Below are 14,637 nucleotides of genomic sequence, written 5' to 3'. Positions count from 1 at the left end.
GAGTATATAATTCCATAATAAGAAAAAGGAAAAGCATTTGTGCATATATTTTGTACTTCTACTACTTCTTCTACTATCACAATATTAGCAGTACAATCAGTTAAAAGAATTGTTCATCTTTGTGTGCAGTACATGGGTGTTAAGTGTATGAGTGACAGAAAGAGCATCCAAGGTTTATTAGAAACATTGGTGTCAGGATGAGGGATGCTAAACTTTACCCTACTTTATAGGCAAAATGAAAAAATAAATAAATTTGGGGCCTTAAACCTGAAGGTCAGTTTTAATATAATATCAAAAAACAATTTCCACTTGTTTGTCACATCCATTTATCAAATCCATTTAATACAATTACATCTTGTAGCCGTTGTGTTCCTGTGGGCTAGTGTTGTGGCCTCTCTTCACAAAGAGGGAAAGAGAGGTAGAATAGCTGATGTGGGTAAGGTATACAGGGGTCACAGGCGAGCATCACAGGGTGAAACTCAGCTGCAGGAAGTACCAAATTATCAGGAAATCTGTTTGCTGAGGAGCATACAAGTCTGTCAGCCTATACTAGCAAAACGCAATCACGTGATTTTGGAAGGCTTGCTACAATAGTGCTAAGAAAGTGGCAGTGATCAGCATCCAAAAGTACTGGCAGACAAAATACATTCACTACCAAATGAATCCCACAACTTTATTGTAATGGGTCTATTAGATAGTAAGTGGTTACCACTGCCGGCCCACTGTTTGTAGGTAGAATTATGGTCAAGCCAAACTATGTCCTAATAACCTGACTGTCCATTTCATTAGGGGTGACTTTATTAAAAGTCTGTGCCTCAAGGCCGCATTTTGCTTGAGGTGAGGTTCCCATTAACAGCAGTGCGTATGTGTAGACTGTTGCCATTTACGTCACACTTCATGGGACTGCCATGACTTTAGACAGCTAATATAGCCAGCTGTTCTCTACGTTATATACAGTATCATATACGTTTGATTTGATTTGATTTGATTTGATTTGATTTGATTTGATTGGAAATAACATTTTTGTGCATGTGGTAATAACTCAACACCCACAATGTAGACAATGTACATAGTGCATCCCTAACTGTCCCTTTTATAACAAGTAACAACAGCCTTCAGCACAAATGTACACATCGTTACCAAAATACAGCACAAGGTTCAAGATGCAGATCAATCTTGAAATTCTAGAAATGAATAGAAAAAACACATTTTTTCTGTTCAGCCTTATACAAATGTCAAGAAGTAACCAAGAGCCACTCGTTGCGGTTTCTTTTTTCTGTTCTCCCCTTTACTGAGCTCTCAAATCTGTTCGGAGATGCTGAAAGTGCAACATGGTATATATGTGCTATTGTGCTATATATATGGACACTGCATATATGCAGTGTCCATATAAATAAAAATATGACATAGTTACAAAGCTTGTCTCGCAAAAATGCACCATTACCTTGAATAAAACTATGGATTTCTCTGGGTTTGAACATTGTTGGACACCTGCTAAGCAAGGGCTTATAAGCACACAACTCAGCAAAAACAGAACGTACGTCTAGGCATTTTTCTACATTTTAATGCAGAAATGTTACATACTATGCTTCAAAATAAAATTAATGAAAAGATGGTTTGATAAAAGAATACATGGAATGAGTGGGAGACAATGCTTAGGAAATAGGTAAGAAATAAATAAATGAGAAAAATCTTATCCAGTCATACTGACCCATATAAACAGAACTTTATGGAGGTAGAAGTGTTTTTTGGAATACAGACATGGGGGACTATCCTACTCCTCCGATTTACCATTTACTTAATTGAATGTTCCATTCCCTGAGCTTCCTTTCACAGTTCGGTGGAAGCTGTTGTGGTGATGGTCACTTTGCTTGTAGCTTCTGCTTTCTCAGCGTATTCATCTGCCCATTTCTCAAGGGTGCAAATGTCAGTCTGCATCCAGGCTCTCTTTTTCAAATTTTCATCCAGCTCATCTGTGAGGGCCTTGTGCTTCAAGTCAACAGCTTGCTGCTCTTTCTTTCTCTTGTCTTCATCCAGGTACCCATGCTACCTGGCTTCTGCAGCCAAGAGAAGCAGCTCTTTGGTGATCCTTTGTTATGGCCCAAACACGCCTGACATGGTCAGCATTGAGCGTCTGAGCCACCAGAGACTTCTCTGTCAGATTATCCACAGTCAATTCTTTGTTGATGGGAAATCCCCTCTGGCTTGACCACGAGGTAGGACAAATAGAATCTTCATCATATCCCATACTCATCTGATGGTTTTGTCCCACTGTATCATTCAGCAGGGTGTCCGCTAATTGTCTGAAGATATTATCAAACACTGCTACATCCGCATGTTTAGTTTTAATAATGGTCCTTGTGCAGACTACTATCTTGGAGGAGCTTCAGTTTGTCCTGTGTTTTTCCTCAAAAAATAGTTCCATTAGCCCTATAAATAGTTACATCAAAAGGGTTTTGTTTCATTATGAACACAAATAATTTGCAAATTTACAGTGGATCATGTGGAGTGGCATGGTATTCCTTAAGAATGGGAAAATCAATGTAGCAGACATTGTTACTGTATGCTGGAATGCAATAATTGCTCTTCCAGCACTTGTGTATAAATGAGAATCAAAACTAAAGTTGTTATGGACAACAATCCTATTAATTTGTGACTGCTTTTGACAATTGTTATGACAAAATTATCATATTTTATTAATCTATTACATTCTCAACAACATATTACTCTGGATTAAATGTGAAAATAGAATGGAAAACAAGTGGAAAATATTCACACTTTATGTATGTGTATCTATTAGTGCTGTCAATCGATTAAAATATTTAATCGCGATTAATCTCATGAATGTCATAGTTAACTCGCGCTTAATCGCAAATTAATCGCACATTTTCATCTATTCTAAATGTCCCTTGAATTATCAATTTAACACTGTTATCAACATGGAAAAGTGGATAGGCTTGCTTTGTGCAAATGTTTGTTATTGAAAACAACAATGTGTAGTGTTATATTTCACACTAACATTCTCACTTTGAGCAGTCATTCACATTTGAATGAATCAAATCTCACACAATTTAACATTGCCAATAAACAGATGACAAAAATAAATACTACATACTATAAATAGGACTCAGGCTATAGTGCAGTTAAACCATGGCTTCAACTTTCCTTTCTTAAGTTTCCTTTGAACACAATAGCATCCATATGCCTCTGTCGAAAGCCATCCATTGTCGCCTGGTTTTGACGACGGCGTCGTTTGAAGGAGGCGGCAGAGAATTCGCATTCATTCGTGTGTTTGGCCATCAAGTGGTATTTTAGACTGGATGTGCTACATTGATAATTCAGATCACACCGACAACCCACACAGATAACTTTGATCTTGTCAGTCGACCCATCTGGCAACTTTTTGAAACTAAACTTTCCATTCGGAATCTTGTTTGCATCCATTTCGGCATTTCGCGCTTGACATCCACACAAACCGGTAGCCTACTCTTTTACAGCTAGTGAGCAGACAAGACCAAACACGTGCGTGGGGCGTGCCTATTGTTTTGTTTCCAGTTTACAATCGGATCCTTTAGTTTCTCTTACGTTACTAGCAGTGGCCACAGCTTATAAAAAAACTACAAGTTCACTTGGTCACAAAAAGCGCTAATCTTGCGATAAATTTGACAGCACTAGTATCGATGAAAGAAAACATCAACAGTTACAACATCAATATGTTTAACCTTACTATAAATCAGTTTGCACATGTCCTAAAAGAGGAAGGGCAGCATGGGTTGGTCCACTTAGGAAATGCTGAGGAAGGAAGTGATTTCTCTTGTAATGCTGTTAAATATCCCCACTTTCACAGTGAAGAGAGGATATGCACAGCAAATTTTCACCTTCTTAAATGATTTCACCTTTGGACTGGGTAGTTCACCTTTTCCCATTGCCTGGACATTCGGCCAGAGCACCAATCCTCTTCCTGACACACTGACTTTCTTAATCCACTAGTGCTTGCAAAACTGAAGCATGGGCGTGCTGGTTCTAGTTGCTGTCATAAAATCTTCATGACAGGCGGGGAACATCCAGTACATTCTAGAGAGTTTGTGTTCAGCTTCCAACTCCATAGATTTACATCCATCTCTGAACACACTGTCCAGTGTATGTAATCTGTACAAACCAACTGATTAGTGACTTTCCCACAGCCTTCTGCACGTCTCTCTGGAGTATTTAGAACACTATCCAATTCATATTCAGCCCACTGGTTGAGATTTTTACAAGGTTCATAACTCTGATCTCTGATAGCATGTCTTTCCATTTCTCAGCAATATCCAGAGCTGATGAGTGATCCACAAATTCTGGGCCAAGTCACTCACAGTCTGACATTTAGGTTTGTCTGTAGTCTGTAAATAGTGGTTCAGGCTTTCATAAAATAACATGACATACACTAATCTTAAAATCAATTTGGTTAATTTTTTTCTCACACACAGCACTCCACAATGACAAAGCAAAAACAGGTTCTTTATCAAAAATAAAAGACTGCAATATCCTATTACATTACATTTACAAGTATTCAGACCCTTCTCTTAGTACTTGGTTAGAGTACCTTTGGCAGCAATGACAGACGCAAATCTTCTTGGAAATGATCCCACAAGCTTGGCACATCTTTCTTTTGGAAGTTTCTCATGGTCTGAGAGTCGTTCAAGTGCCTGTTGGCAAACTCCCAGCGGCTGTGATGTGCCTTTTAGTGGGGAATGGCTTCTAACTGGCCACTCTACCATTAAGGCCTGACTGGTGGAGTGCTACACTTAGGGCTGGGCGATATGGCTGAAAACTGTATCACGATATAAGTGTTTTATATCCGTCAATATCGATAATTATTGATATTTTAATGACCTATTTAAAATAAGGACCGCGGAGGAACGACGGACCAAGATGGGTCAAATGCGGAGAAAACAATTTCACGAAGCATTGCGTGTGTGCATTCTCCTCCCTGTAGCATGTGTGTGCAGTGATCAATAAAGTAAAAATCTTAATCTTAATCTTTAAATTTAATCTTCCTCTGATTATAATCCCCTCAACTATCAAGGCAGAAAGGAAAGGAAATGTCAACACAACCATGGAAAACACTCAAATAATAAATGTAAAAAAAGAGTGTAAAAATGTAAACAGAGAGAAACCTGAGAACTTTTTTTCTGCAGGTTTAGTGCAGAAAGTTCACAAGCTGATTCACCTTCTGGTGAATAAAATGTTTTCAAATATGTGCCGTGTTTTGTAAACATAGCAGAAACTGAGGTAGACTTGACATCGGTAACATAAAAAAAAACAAACATAATAGTACAGTAAGATTGATTGAACTATAAAACCAGCCTAGACATATGAATAACTTTAGTCACTCTTCTTACTCTAAACATACATGAACTATTCAATTATATTTTTATTGCAAGTGTGTTAAAAAAAAAAAAAAAAAAGCACATGTCAGAGATTTTTATAACCTGCCTTCTCCTCAGTGCTCAGCAGAAGCATGTCTTTAGCTATATGATATGCCACTGCCTCCATTATGTCTTTGTGCCTTTTAGATGATTTGTCATCAGGCACTGAAGCAGAGTACCTCTGCATGGTGGTCTGCTCTGCTGCTTGTGTAGTGGTGCAGCGGTTGCAGATGTTGTTGGACGTTGGCAAATACGTCTGCACTCCAAAGGGTGAGCGCAGTTAAGGTGGTTAAACAAGTTTGTGGTATTACCGGTCTTAGTGGGGACGACAGTCTTGCATAATTTACAGACCACATTGGTCTGACTACAGTCCGACTTATAAAATCCCAAAAACTGCCATACTGGAGAGCTGACTTTCCCTGTTTTATCGACAATTTCTTCACTCGCTGCAGCACTCACTTTCTTTTTCCCATCTCACTCCTCGCGAAGAATCAAACACGAGACAATGAGATGGCGCAACCGAACTTTATACTGTTACATGATTGGCATGTTAGCGGGTCACTCCCACTGATCAGTGATTACTCCATACGTTGCTTGGTTACCTGAGAGCGAGTGCCTTTGTTCATGCAACCAACCTTGCTTCACAACTTCTGCTTTCTTCCAAAGAAGTAAAAAAAATACAGAATGTTTTATCGAACGCATTTTTTATTGATATTGATTACTGTACATGTCTATCGCGAGGCATATCATTATCGTTTTATCGCCCAGCCCTAGCTACACTCATGGTTGCCCTTCTGGAAGATTCACCCATCTCCACAAAGGGACTCTGGATCTCATTCATGGTGACCATTAGCTTCTTGGTTACCTGTCTGACTACGGTATTTCATGAAGGTGCAAAACCTGCATTGTACACAAACTATGTATCCATGACATCAAGGGTGAAAAAGGCTGACTGTGATCAAATAAATCGCGTCTGTGTGCATGTGTGTGAGGCCACAGCAGGTGGCTGTAGTGTGAATCAACTGTTGCTGATGAATTTGTCATCTACATGCCCTCTTGGTCAGTTAACAGGCGTGCAAGATTCACTGAGAATGAACACAGGAATGCTGAGTGCCAATGAGGAGGACAACCTAAGCCAGTTCATTAATTTATGATCTGTTTTCACCAATCAGTCCTGGCACTGACCTACAACTGATCCTTTAAAGGGTAAATAGTCCATGATCAGGACTTGATCAAGCACTAAAATTAAAATTTCAACATTTCCATCAATGGCTATATGGTGTGCTTAGATTCTTTGAGTAGATAATGACATGAAAGTTGATAGCATACACGTTTAACCACAAAATTGATCTCAGTATTTTATAAAAGGAAAGATACGTTTGAGATGCCAAAACTCGTCAATCTCAGAGTGCGTGTGAGTAGGCGGCTGCCTCCACCTGCCTGAGGCAGAGGACAAAACAGATATTCCTTTGATATACAGATCAGATTTTACTGATTTCATTTGGTGTGCATATAGTATAGGTGTACCTATCAACTTATCATTTGTGTGTGTAGTTAATGGATAGTGTGTGTATTTATGAAGCAGGTGGTCCTGTGAGTTTGTCTGTATGAAGTATTATGGTTACTGTACACAAGTCAAGAACTCAGTGAGACTGAGACTTAAGTAACTAAATAGCTATCAATTCCCTTTTGAAGGGTTCTGCCACAAGGTGAATTTAATGCAAGTTAAATTTTCTTATTTAATATGAATACACACCATTTCTCATAGCTGGAGTGTGAAACCGCTCCTTCCTCTTAGCAAAATCAAGCATTTGCTATGATAATCTAAAATCCTTTAAGGTATAGTATGCTACATGTTAGAGTGTTAAGACATCAGTAAAGACTAAATTGTTGGGCTTAGGTTTCTGACTGCCTTTAAAGTGGTTCTGGCAATGTATATGATAATGTGAAACAAATTTGCTAATCCTCATCCTCAAGCAGAGGGAGCCCAAAGCAACCATCTAAATCTAAGGGAGGGAGACAACCAAGACAAGACTGTCAGGGATCTGCCTGTCAATGTGGCTCAGAGAGCACCAAGGAATATCCCCACTCCAAGTCACCCAGTCAGATTTACTTTGTACTGGCTACAAATATAACTTTACTTTGATTAGGCACTGTGTCACAAAACATCCTACCACAGACAACATTATGTTCAAGGTGTGCACCAATGCATATCTTCAAAAAATTATTAATGGATTGTGTTCAAATTAAAAACTAAATCTCGAGAATTTTTTGTTTAATTAATATGCTGTAAAACAGTTCTGTAAAAATGTGTGTAAGCAATCAAAAAGTCCAAATAAAGAGTTCTAATGATCGGGATAAACACTGCATGCAAAACCTGCCACCAATCGACACATATTTTCCTAATAGGACAGAGAACTGGGTGAAGGAGGTGTGAGCAGAAATGAATTTTAGGAACACCTTAACTGAAAATGCATTTCAGTGGAATCACATTATATGCTTAAAAGGGTAGTGCTTATTGCTTGGCTATTGGGTTGCATTAAATTAGATTACAGAGAAGTTAATGATAATGTGCCCATTCCCATTATGCAACATTTTAAACTACTAGCCTGTACAGAACAGTGGAGCAGTTACATGGGCATCCAGAGTCCTATTCATCTTTCTAATTGTCAACTACAGTAGCTGACAACTAGAGCATCTCTTCAGCATGAATGTACATCACATTCTCCTGATTAACAGTGACAAACAGTGAAAACAAACCTATTATAAAAAGTGACCCCCACATAACTGCATTATGTCAACTAAGAGTGTCGATGGGCATTGCTGTAAGAAACAACTCATCGAACAGTCTTAAAAATCTGTTGCTCACTCTGCTTACAGTGGGCAAAAGACAGACACTGTGCTTAGTAGAGCTTGAAAGATTCGATGGTTTTAGGAAGTCCACTCCAATTTCAAAGTATTGTAACAAAGTATTGTGTTCTGTTCCTGATGAAGCATTTTCAATTTGCTGCAACTCTGATTCACACCTCTGAAAGGAATGATCTTCACAGCTGTGAAGGTTCACAGTATGTGAGCTGCAGCTCTGTTCACTTTGCTACTCTACACTTTTTAATGTCTTGTCTTCATTCCTAACATTCCATTACATTGAAGCAATGTGGGAATGTAATAGATTTTGACATGGTAATAATATGTTTAAATAGAAAAAAAAAGGTGTACACAAACATTAAATAAAAAATGGCATATAAGAGTGAGCACATGTAATTATTAAGAAAAAACATTCAAAAAGAGACAATAGTAAGGGCATTTGAACTAAAGAGAGTAATACTGTACTGTACCTGACAGGGTTACTGGTAAGGGACACACGCAATGAGTCTAGACAGGCAAACAGGCGTTCTTCCATCACCCCTGACTTCAGCTCTCCCAGGAATTCCTGGGGAGATATTTGATGGCTACTTCTCAAGCTACCCTGAAAGACAGAGAGGAAGAAAAAAATGTGTTAGTGTAGCCATGTAAAAAGTGATCAAAACAACATGAGGCCAAAAAGTCTGATTTGTCAGTATATTGATACAAAGACCCCATGTAAACAATTTTTAACATTCAATTGCAAAAGCATAAAGTGCCAAAGGATTCCATTCCTGCACTGTGAGCTTTTATAAACCAGAAAATCTATTTATGTCTAGTATGCTTCAACAAATTTCATCATGATAATTTCCATCAGATAAATGTGTATTTATCTCCATATTTTCTCCATTATTTTTTCTCTTCATTGGAGATGCGGCATCCACATTTTAGCTAATGGCATTCAAAAGAGCACAGATATTTGTCAGCACTATGCAATGGTTACAAAAGACCAGAAATTAGGCCCCTTTGAATATGTCTTTGAATGTTTTCCATTTTCATCTTCAAACAAATTGGATACAGCATGTTAATGGTAGTCAGTCACTAGTCCAGTTTGAATCTATCCTTTTTATAATTAAAACCAGTTGGAATAAGTTGACCAATACATACGCAACTAAAACTGAGAGATTTCTTTGGACTGTGGTAATTTGTATTGGGCAAATTGTCATTAGTGTTGACATTTGATTGACTGAATGATTGATTGAAAAATAAACTCTATATAATAAATGATTATATAACAATTGCATATTGGGCATTTAATCACATCAGAAAACATTTTTAGCCAAACTCTGAATGTCCAGCTGTTTTTTCTGTCACAAGTGACAGGTTTTTCATGTTGACACATACGTTGCAAAAAGTTGGAAATATTTTTAAAAGACAAAGAAATCGTCTCTGATGTCTGTGCTCTTCTCTCACTCCTCCTCCAATTTGGTCAATGAAGTTAACTTAAACAACAGTGAAAAAACAAGAAGATTTTGGTCAATTTCACGTTGTTTCTTTCACTTTTAAATCAAGTGCATTTTACAATGACAAAATTTCTATTTCTGTGAATGGAGTCTGGTGGCTTTGGCAAGAGCGACATAACAGCTGTTTCTGGTTAAACAAAACGGATGTTAGTCTTAAACAGAACGTTCTATCTCTGTAGAGATCCTTTCCATAATATTGTCAGAGCCTGTCTGTGGCAAAAACAAACAGTTTTAGTGGATGTACACTAAAACTGTGCACGCCAGGAGGGATTATGTCGGAGTCCATTTTGTGGCAGCTGCACCGCTCTCTGCAAATAGCACTTTCATTGATTTAAAATATAATGTTGGTCAACCTGAAACAAATGAGTAACTCAAGAACACAATATATATTTTAAAAGACATGTTTATGTTGAAATAATACACACCTAGTATGCCTGATGTATTGGTTTTCCCACTTATGAATATAATGTGCATAAATAGATATTGAAATGGTTCAAACCTATGCTTTTTTTTAAAAGGAATAATGAAACATTTTTGGCCAATTTTGACAGCCCCAGTGATAAGTATACATTAGCATGAGTACTTCTGTCTCTCCAGTGGATATGTGAGAGTCATGTACGTGGAATCTGGCCTCTAGTTTGAGAACAATAAGCTTGTAAGCACTGTAAAAAAGCATCTGATCAATACCCAGTATGTACACCATTATAAATTATCTGACAATGAGCTAATCAGATCAATGCCAACTATATGATACATTTATTTTTGGAAAAGCTTTGATTGGGCCTTCATGAAATGTTCCTCTTGTGTGCATCGTGCTCGTGTATCTCACTACGTGGTTTAAAAAAGTTATAATATCAAAGTTTCATTTCCACTATTTTATTCATACTTTTATCTGCAAAATCATTTCTTAATTAATGTGCAATAGATCAAAACATGTTTTGAAATTAATATTACCAATATAAGACCCTCAGCAGTGATACTTTAAATAAGCTAACATTTGAAGTAAGAATGACATGTTTGTTGTCCACCTATTTTTCCAGGCTTTTGGATGAAAGCCAGCATCCCTAAGCAAGCCCAAGGTTATGGATAAACTCAAATGTTTATTCCTTAGTTCTCCTCAATATGACAGCAAATCAAGTCTCTCAATTTGTTTTCAAACATCCAAATATTTCACACTAAAATGACACATTTCCCAAATAGCACATTTCCAAAGGGGCACAGAATCTAAAATTTTTCATGTTGGTTCAAAATGTAATCAGCACAGAAATCACAGCAATTAACTGTGACAGCCATCATCTCTCACACTGCAGTGTTCCAGTATCTTTGATCACATGCAGAAAAAAATCATATGAAGTGTTACACATAAAATAGGTTGGGTTGTTTCATTATTTATCTATACTTTTATGATGAAAAGGTCACCCTGCTTCCTCGTCCTGGCCCTAATCCCAAAGTATCCTTTAGAGAGAGCCCTTATAAATACACAAGATTGTAATTAAATTTAGCTGACCTTAGACTAAAACAGCAACTGTATCCCCCTGTCTATAACAATCTACATGCACCTTGCCAAAACAGTGAATACGCATCTAACCTTTTTTGTAGTCCAGAAAGACAGTAGCAAGACATTTAAAGTTAAAGCTTCTTTGTCTTTTTACAGTGGGAGGGTGATGTAGAGAGAAAGCTACACTTATTCAGTTTATCAAGACAGCTGCACTAATGCCAAAACATCACACATCATTGGGTATGTTTGTTGATTCATCAAAGGCCTCAGACATCAGCCACTGCGAGCAAGAATAAATAATCCCTAACCCTTGCAGGCTGCCAAAACAATGGAGCCATGCCCAGTCTGTCTCTCCCCTGATACCTCAACCCCCAATCTATATTCTACTCAATATATAATGGGAATAAAATTAGATATCAAAATCTCACTCAGAAAACCCACTTTTATCATCAGTCATCAATGAATGTGTGTTATAGTGATCATAAGGCCTCTGTAGCCTTAGAAATGGAAATTGATTGCCCATATGGGCTGAGTCAAAAATTATGCAAGTTGAATGAGAGCCAAGAGAGCAAAAACTTCACCATAGGTTTAGCCCAACAAGGCTCTGCCTCAGCACCACAAGACATATCAGCGCATTCATCTCCCAATCAGTTAGCAGTCCTATGGATCTAGCACTCTTCAGTGACAACAACAACACCCTTCAGTGTTGTTATCATCATGGCTAAAATGATAGCAACTCTTTCTCAGCCTAGGCTGACTCCTGCCTCTTACGTTTCTCGCTCTGTCAAGAGTAACTAGAACAGCAGCAGCAATTTTGCCAATTCCACCCACTCCCTGGCACCACACCAGCCCATCAAGGATACAGTGAGTGTCTGCCTCCCTCCCTTTTCCTCTTCTGGCCCAGTGGTCAAATGGCTCTCGCATCATGGAGAGACATGATGATGACCATCCTGTTGTTTCTCAAGATCTCTAAGGCCTTCAACAGTCAGAGTGCTGCTCATGGCAGCAGTAGGCATGTCTAGTTGGGCCCTTCTCACTAAAGGCAGTAGTGACAGCCTGTTTGACCAGCACTGGCATTAGAGTAGCTGTAACCCCAGCCCCATCCTCAAAATTTCCTGTAGAAGTCGACCAGAGAGTGTCGCTGTGACCATTCTGCCTCTTCCAAATACAGGACTTTTTTCAACTTGGTAAGAATTCCGTGTTGTTTATAGCTAAATTTTTCCGATACATACAGTAACATTTGCACACCATCCATATATATTTGTTGACGGGCTTAATATATACACAATGTGGCAACTGTATTCTCTATTATATAGCATAATCAAACTGATCTTCAAGCAATGGACTATGCTCACTCTTATGCATTTCATCAAATGAAATTCTTCACAGGGGTAAAAACACATACCTTTCACTGCACCAGCAAGAGTGGTGCAGTGAAATATGGTCGAAGTTAACTTCAAACAAGTATGAAGCACATCACTGTCCTCCCATCACGTCCACTCGCAACCCCATGGGAGAAATCCTGTCTATTCATTCACCCACAGTGATTTCCACTTGTTCCTCAAATAACTGTCCCTACCACAATTATGGTAATGGAACATCTTTTTTACCCCCATTGCTTCCCTATCTCAGCCACGCTTTCCATTGGGGCCCTCCTTCACAATGAAAGAGGAAAGTGGAGAATGGCTGCAATGCCTCTATCTCTCTGTTTCACTGCACACTCACTCTCAGAGCACTTACTCTGTACAGCCAAAGTTCATAGTCCCAACCACCCTCCTCCCCTCCGCTAGATCAAACAGTGGGGAGAAGATACAGATATTGCGACCACTGATGGTAGCAACTGACACTGCACCCCATCCACAACAAGCATCAGAGGTTTTGTCTCCCTGGCATGGCAAAAGCCAACATTACCTAAATATTATGCTGAGCCTGCAGTTGACAAAAACAGCACCATTCCTATCAGAGTTCAACACCATTACCTCTGGTTCATCTAAACTATGTCAAAACGCAGCAAGCAAGCCCCTGTGAAATAGCCTTAACTGGTGAGCTTCGATCAGTTGTGAATTTATGTGATTTGCAAATGAAATGTTCTAATCAAGACTATGTAAAATATTTAGGTCACCACTGGCAGAGTTTTTTCCGAAGAAAGGGACCAAATTCAATATTTCTTAATTAGTCCCATGAGGGGAACTTCCAAAATAAATTTACGTAAAAATATTACCAGTACATGGATATTAACTTATGAAAATAAATAATGAAAATTGTTATTATTCACAATGGCAAATTTTGCTGAAAGGTGTTAAGTGCGCAAATATTGAAAAAAGTTTGGTGCACTTATCTGACATCAACACTCGTATACAAATCTTTACTGTCAACTGCAAATCACATTGCTACCATGCTTTAGCCCTCCTCATATGGTATAGGTGTTATGACTGCACAGAAAGTGATGTAATTTTACTCAGTGTTCAACATTCTCTGTTAACATTCTATAACGTACATTTACCTACTTGGGCATTTGTTTCTCTTTTAATGATCAGCTGCTTCAACAATCATTCATTTTAATTGAGGTCATAACCACAACTGGAATTTGGAAACCAGTAGACCATAATTTATGCTCGAACAATGTTGGTACAATGTGCTTCAGTCTCATGTTTTCTAATACTAGCTGATTCAAGGTCTCTGAGGCTTGCTGGCATTTAATCCCGAGAAAGTCAGAGGTGAACTGAGCTCCACAGTATCGCTAGTTCACATGAAAGTGTGTGCAAAAAAAAAGTCTTGATGATACCCACTTCATTTGGCAAATTAGGCTACTGAAGCCTAATAAGAGCTTTGGCTGACTTCAGGATGCATTTTTGCACAGATCGAGAACTGTGCGTTTTGATCCTGATCTTTTCCATTGGAAATGCATTGAGAAGGGATCTCTTCACAGCCAGTATTTACAGAACAGTTACTGTACAGCGATCAATAACTCTTTATGGGCTATCTTTGCAAATAAGAACATGCTGGAAAAAAGAACAGTTAACACTGGTTGAACACACTGAACCTTGCTTTAATGACCAATTAATTCTCCCTGTGCTCAATCTTAGTGAAGTACTATATCAGCAAGACAGAGCAGGAATATTTCTGAAAATTCCCTCTCGGTATTTTAAAAGGCAAGAGTTAGTAAAACACTATTTCATAAACAACAGGGGAACTGCAGATAAATCCAAAGTGTGGTCTCCAAAAAGTAGACTGGTTCTGTCAAAACAACTTCTGCACCACAACAAACTGGCAAATGTCAAAAATTAGTTGGTATAACAAAATACACTACCACAATCTAAAGCCAGAACCATATTTAATTATGTCAGCAAAGGACATACATCAA

The 14,637-nt window shown here is 38.3% G+C and overlaps 1 protein-coding gene across 1 annotated transcript in view; it reads right to left on the bottom strand.

Moving 5' to 3' along the window:
* LOC139335032 (protein diaphanous homolog 3-like) overlaps positions 1 to 14,637 on the bottom strand; it is a 161,588-nt gene that overhangs the window by 136,492 nt on the left and 10,459 nt on the right. Inside the window, exon 5 of the mRNA XM_070968415.1 lies at positions 8,747 to 8,877. Coding sequence (XP_070824516.1) covers positions 8,747 to 8,877 — 131 coding nt within the window. The remainder of the gene's footprint in view (positions 1 to 8,746; positions 8,878 to 14,637) is intronic.

This window comes from Chaetodon trifascialis, chromosome 1 (genome assembly GCF_039877785.1).
Source record: "Chaetodon trifascialis isolate fChaTrf1 chromosome 1, fChaTrf1.hap1, whole genome shotgun sequence".
Lineage (NCBI taxonomy): Eukaryota > Metazoa > Chordata > Actinopteri > Chaetodontiformes > Chaetodontidae > Chaetodon > Chaetodon trifascialis.
This window is presented reverse-complemented; position numbering and strand designations above follow the sequence as displayed.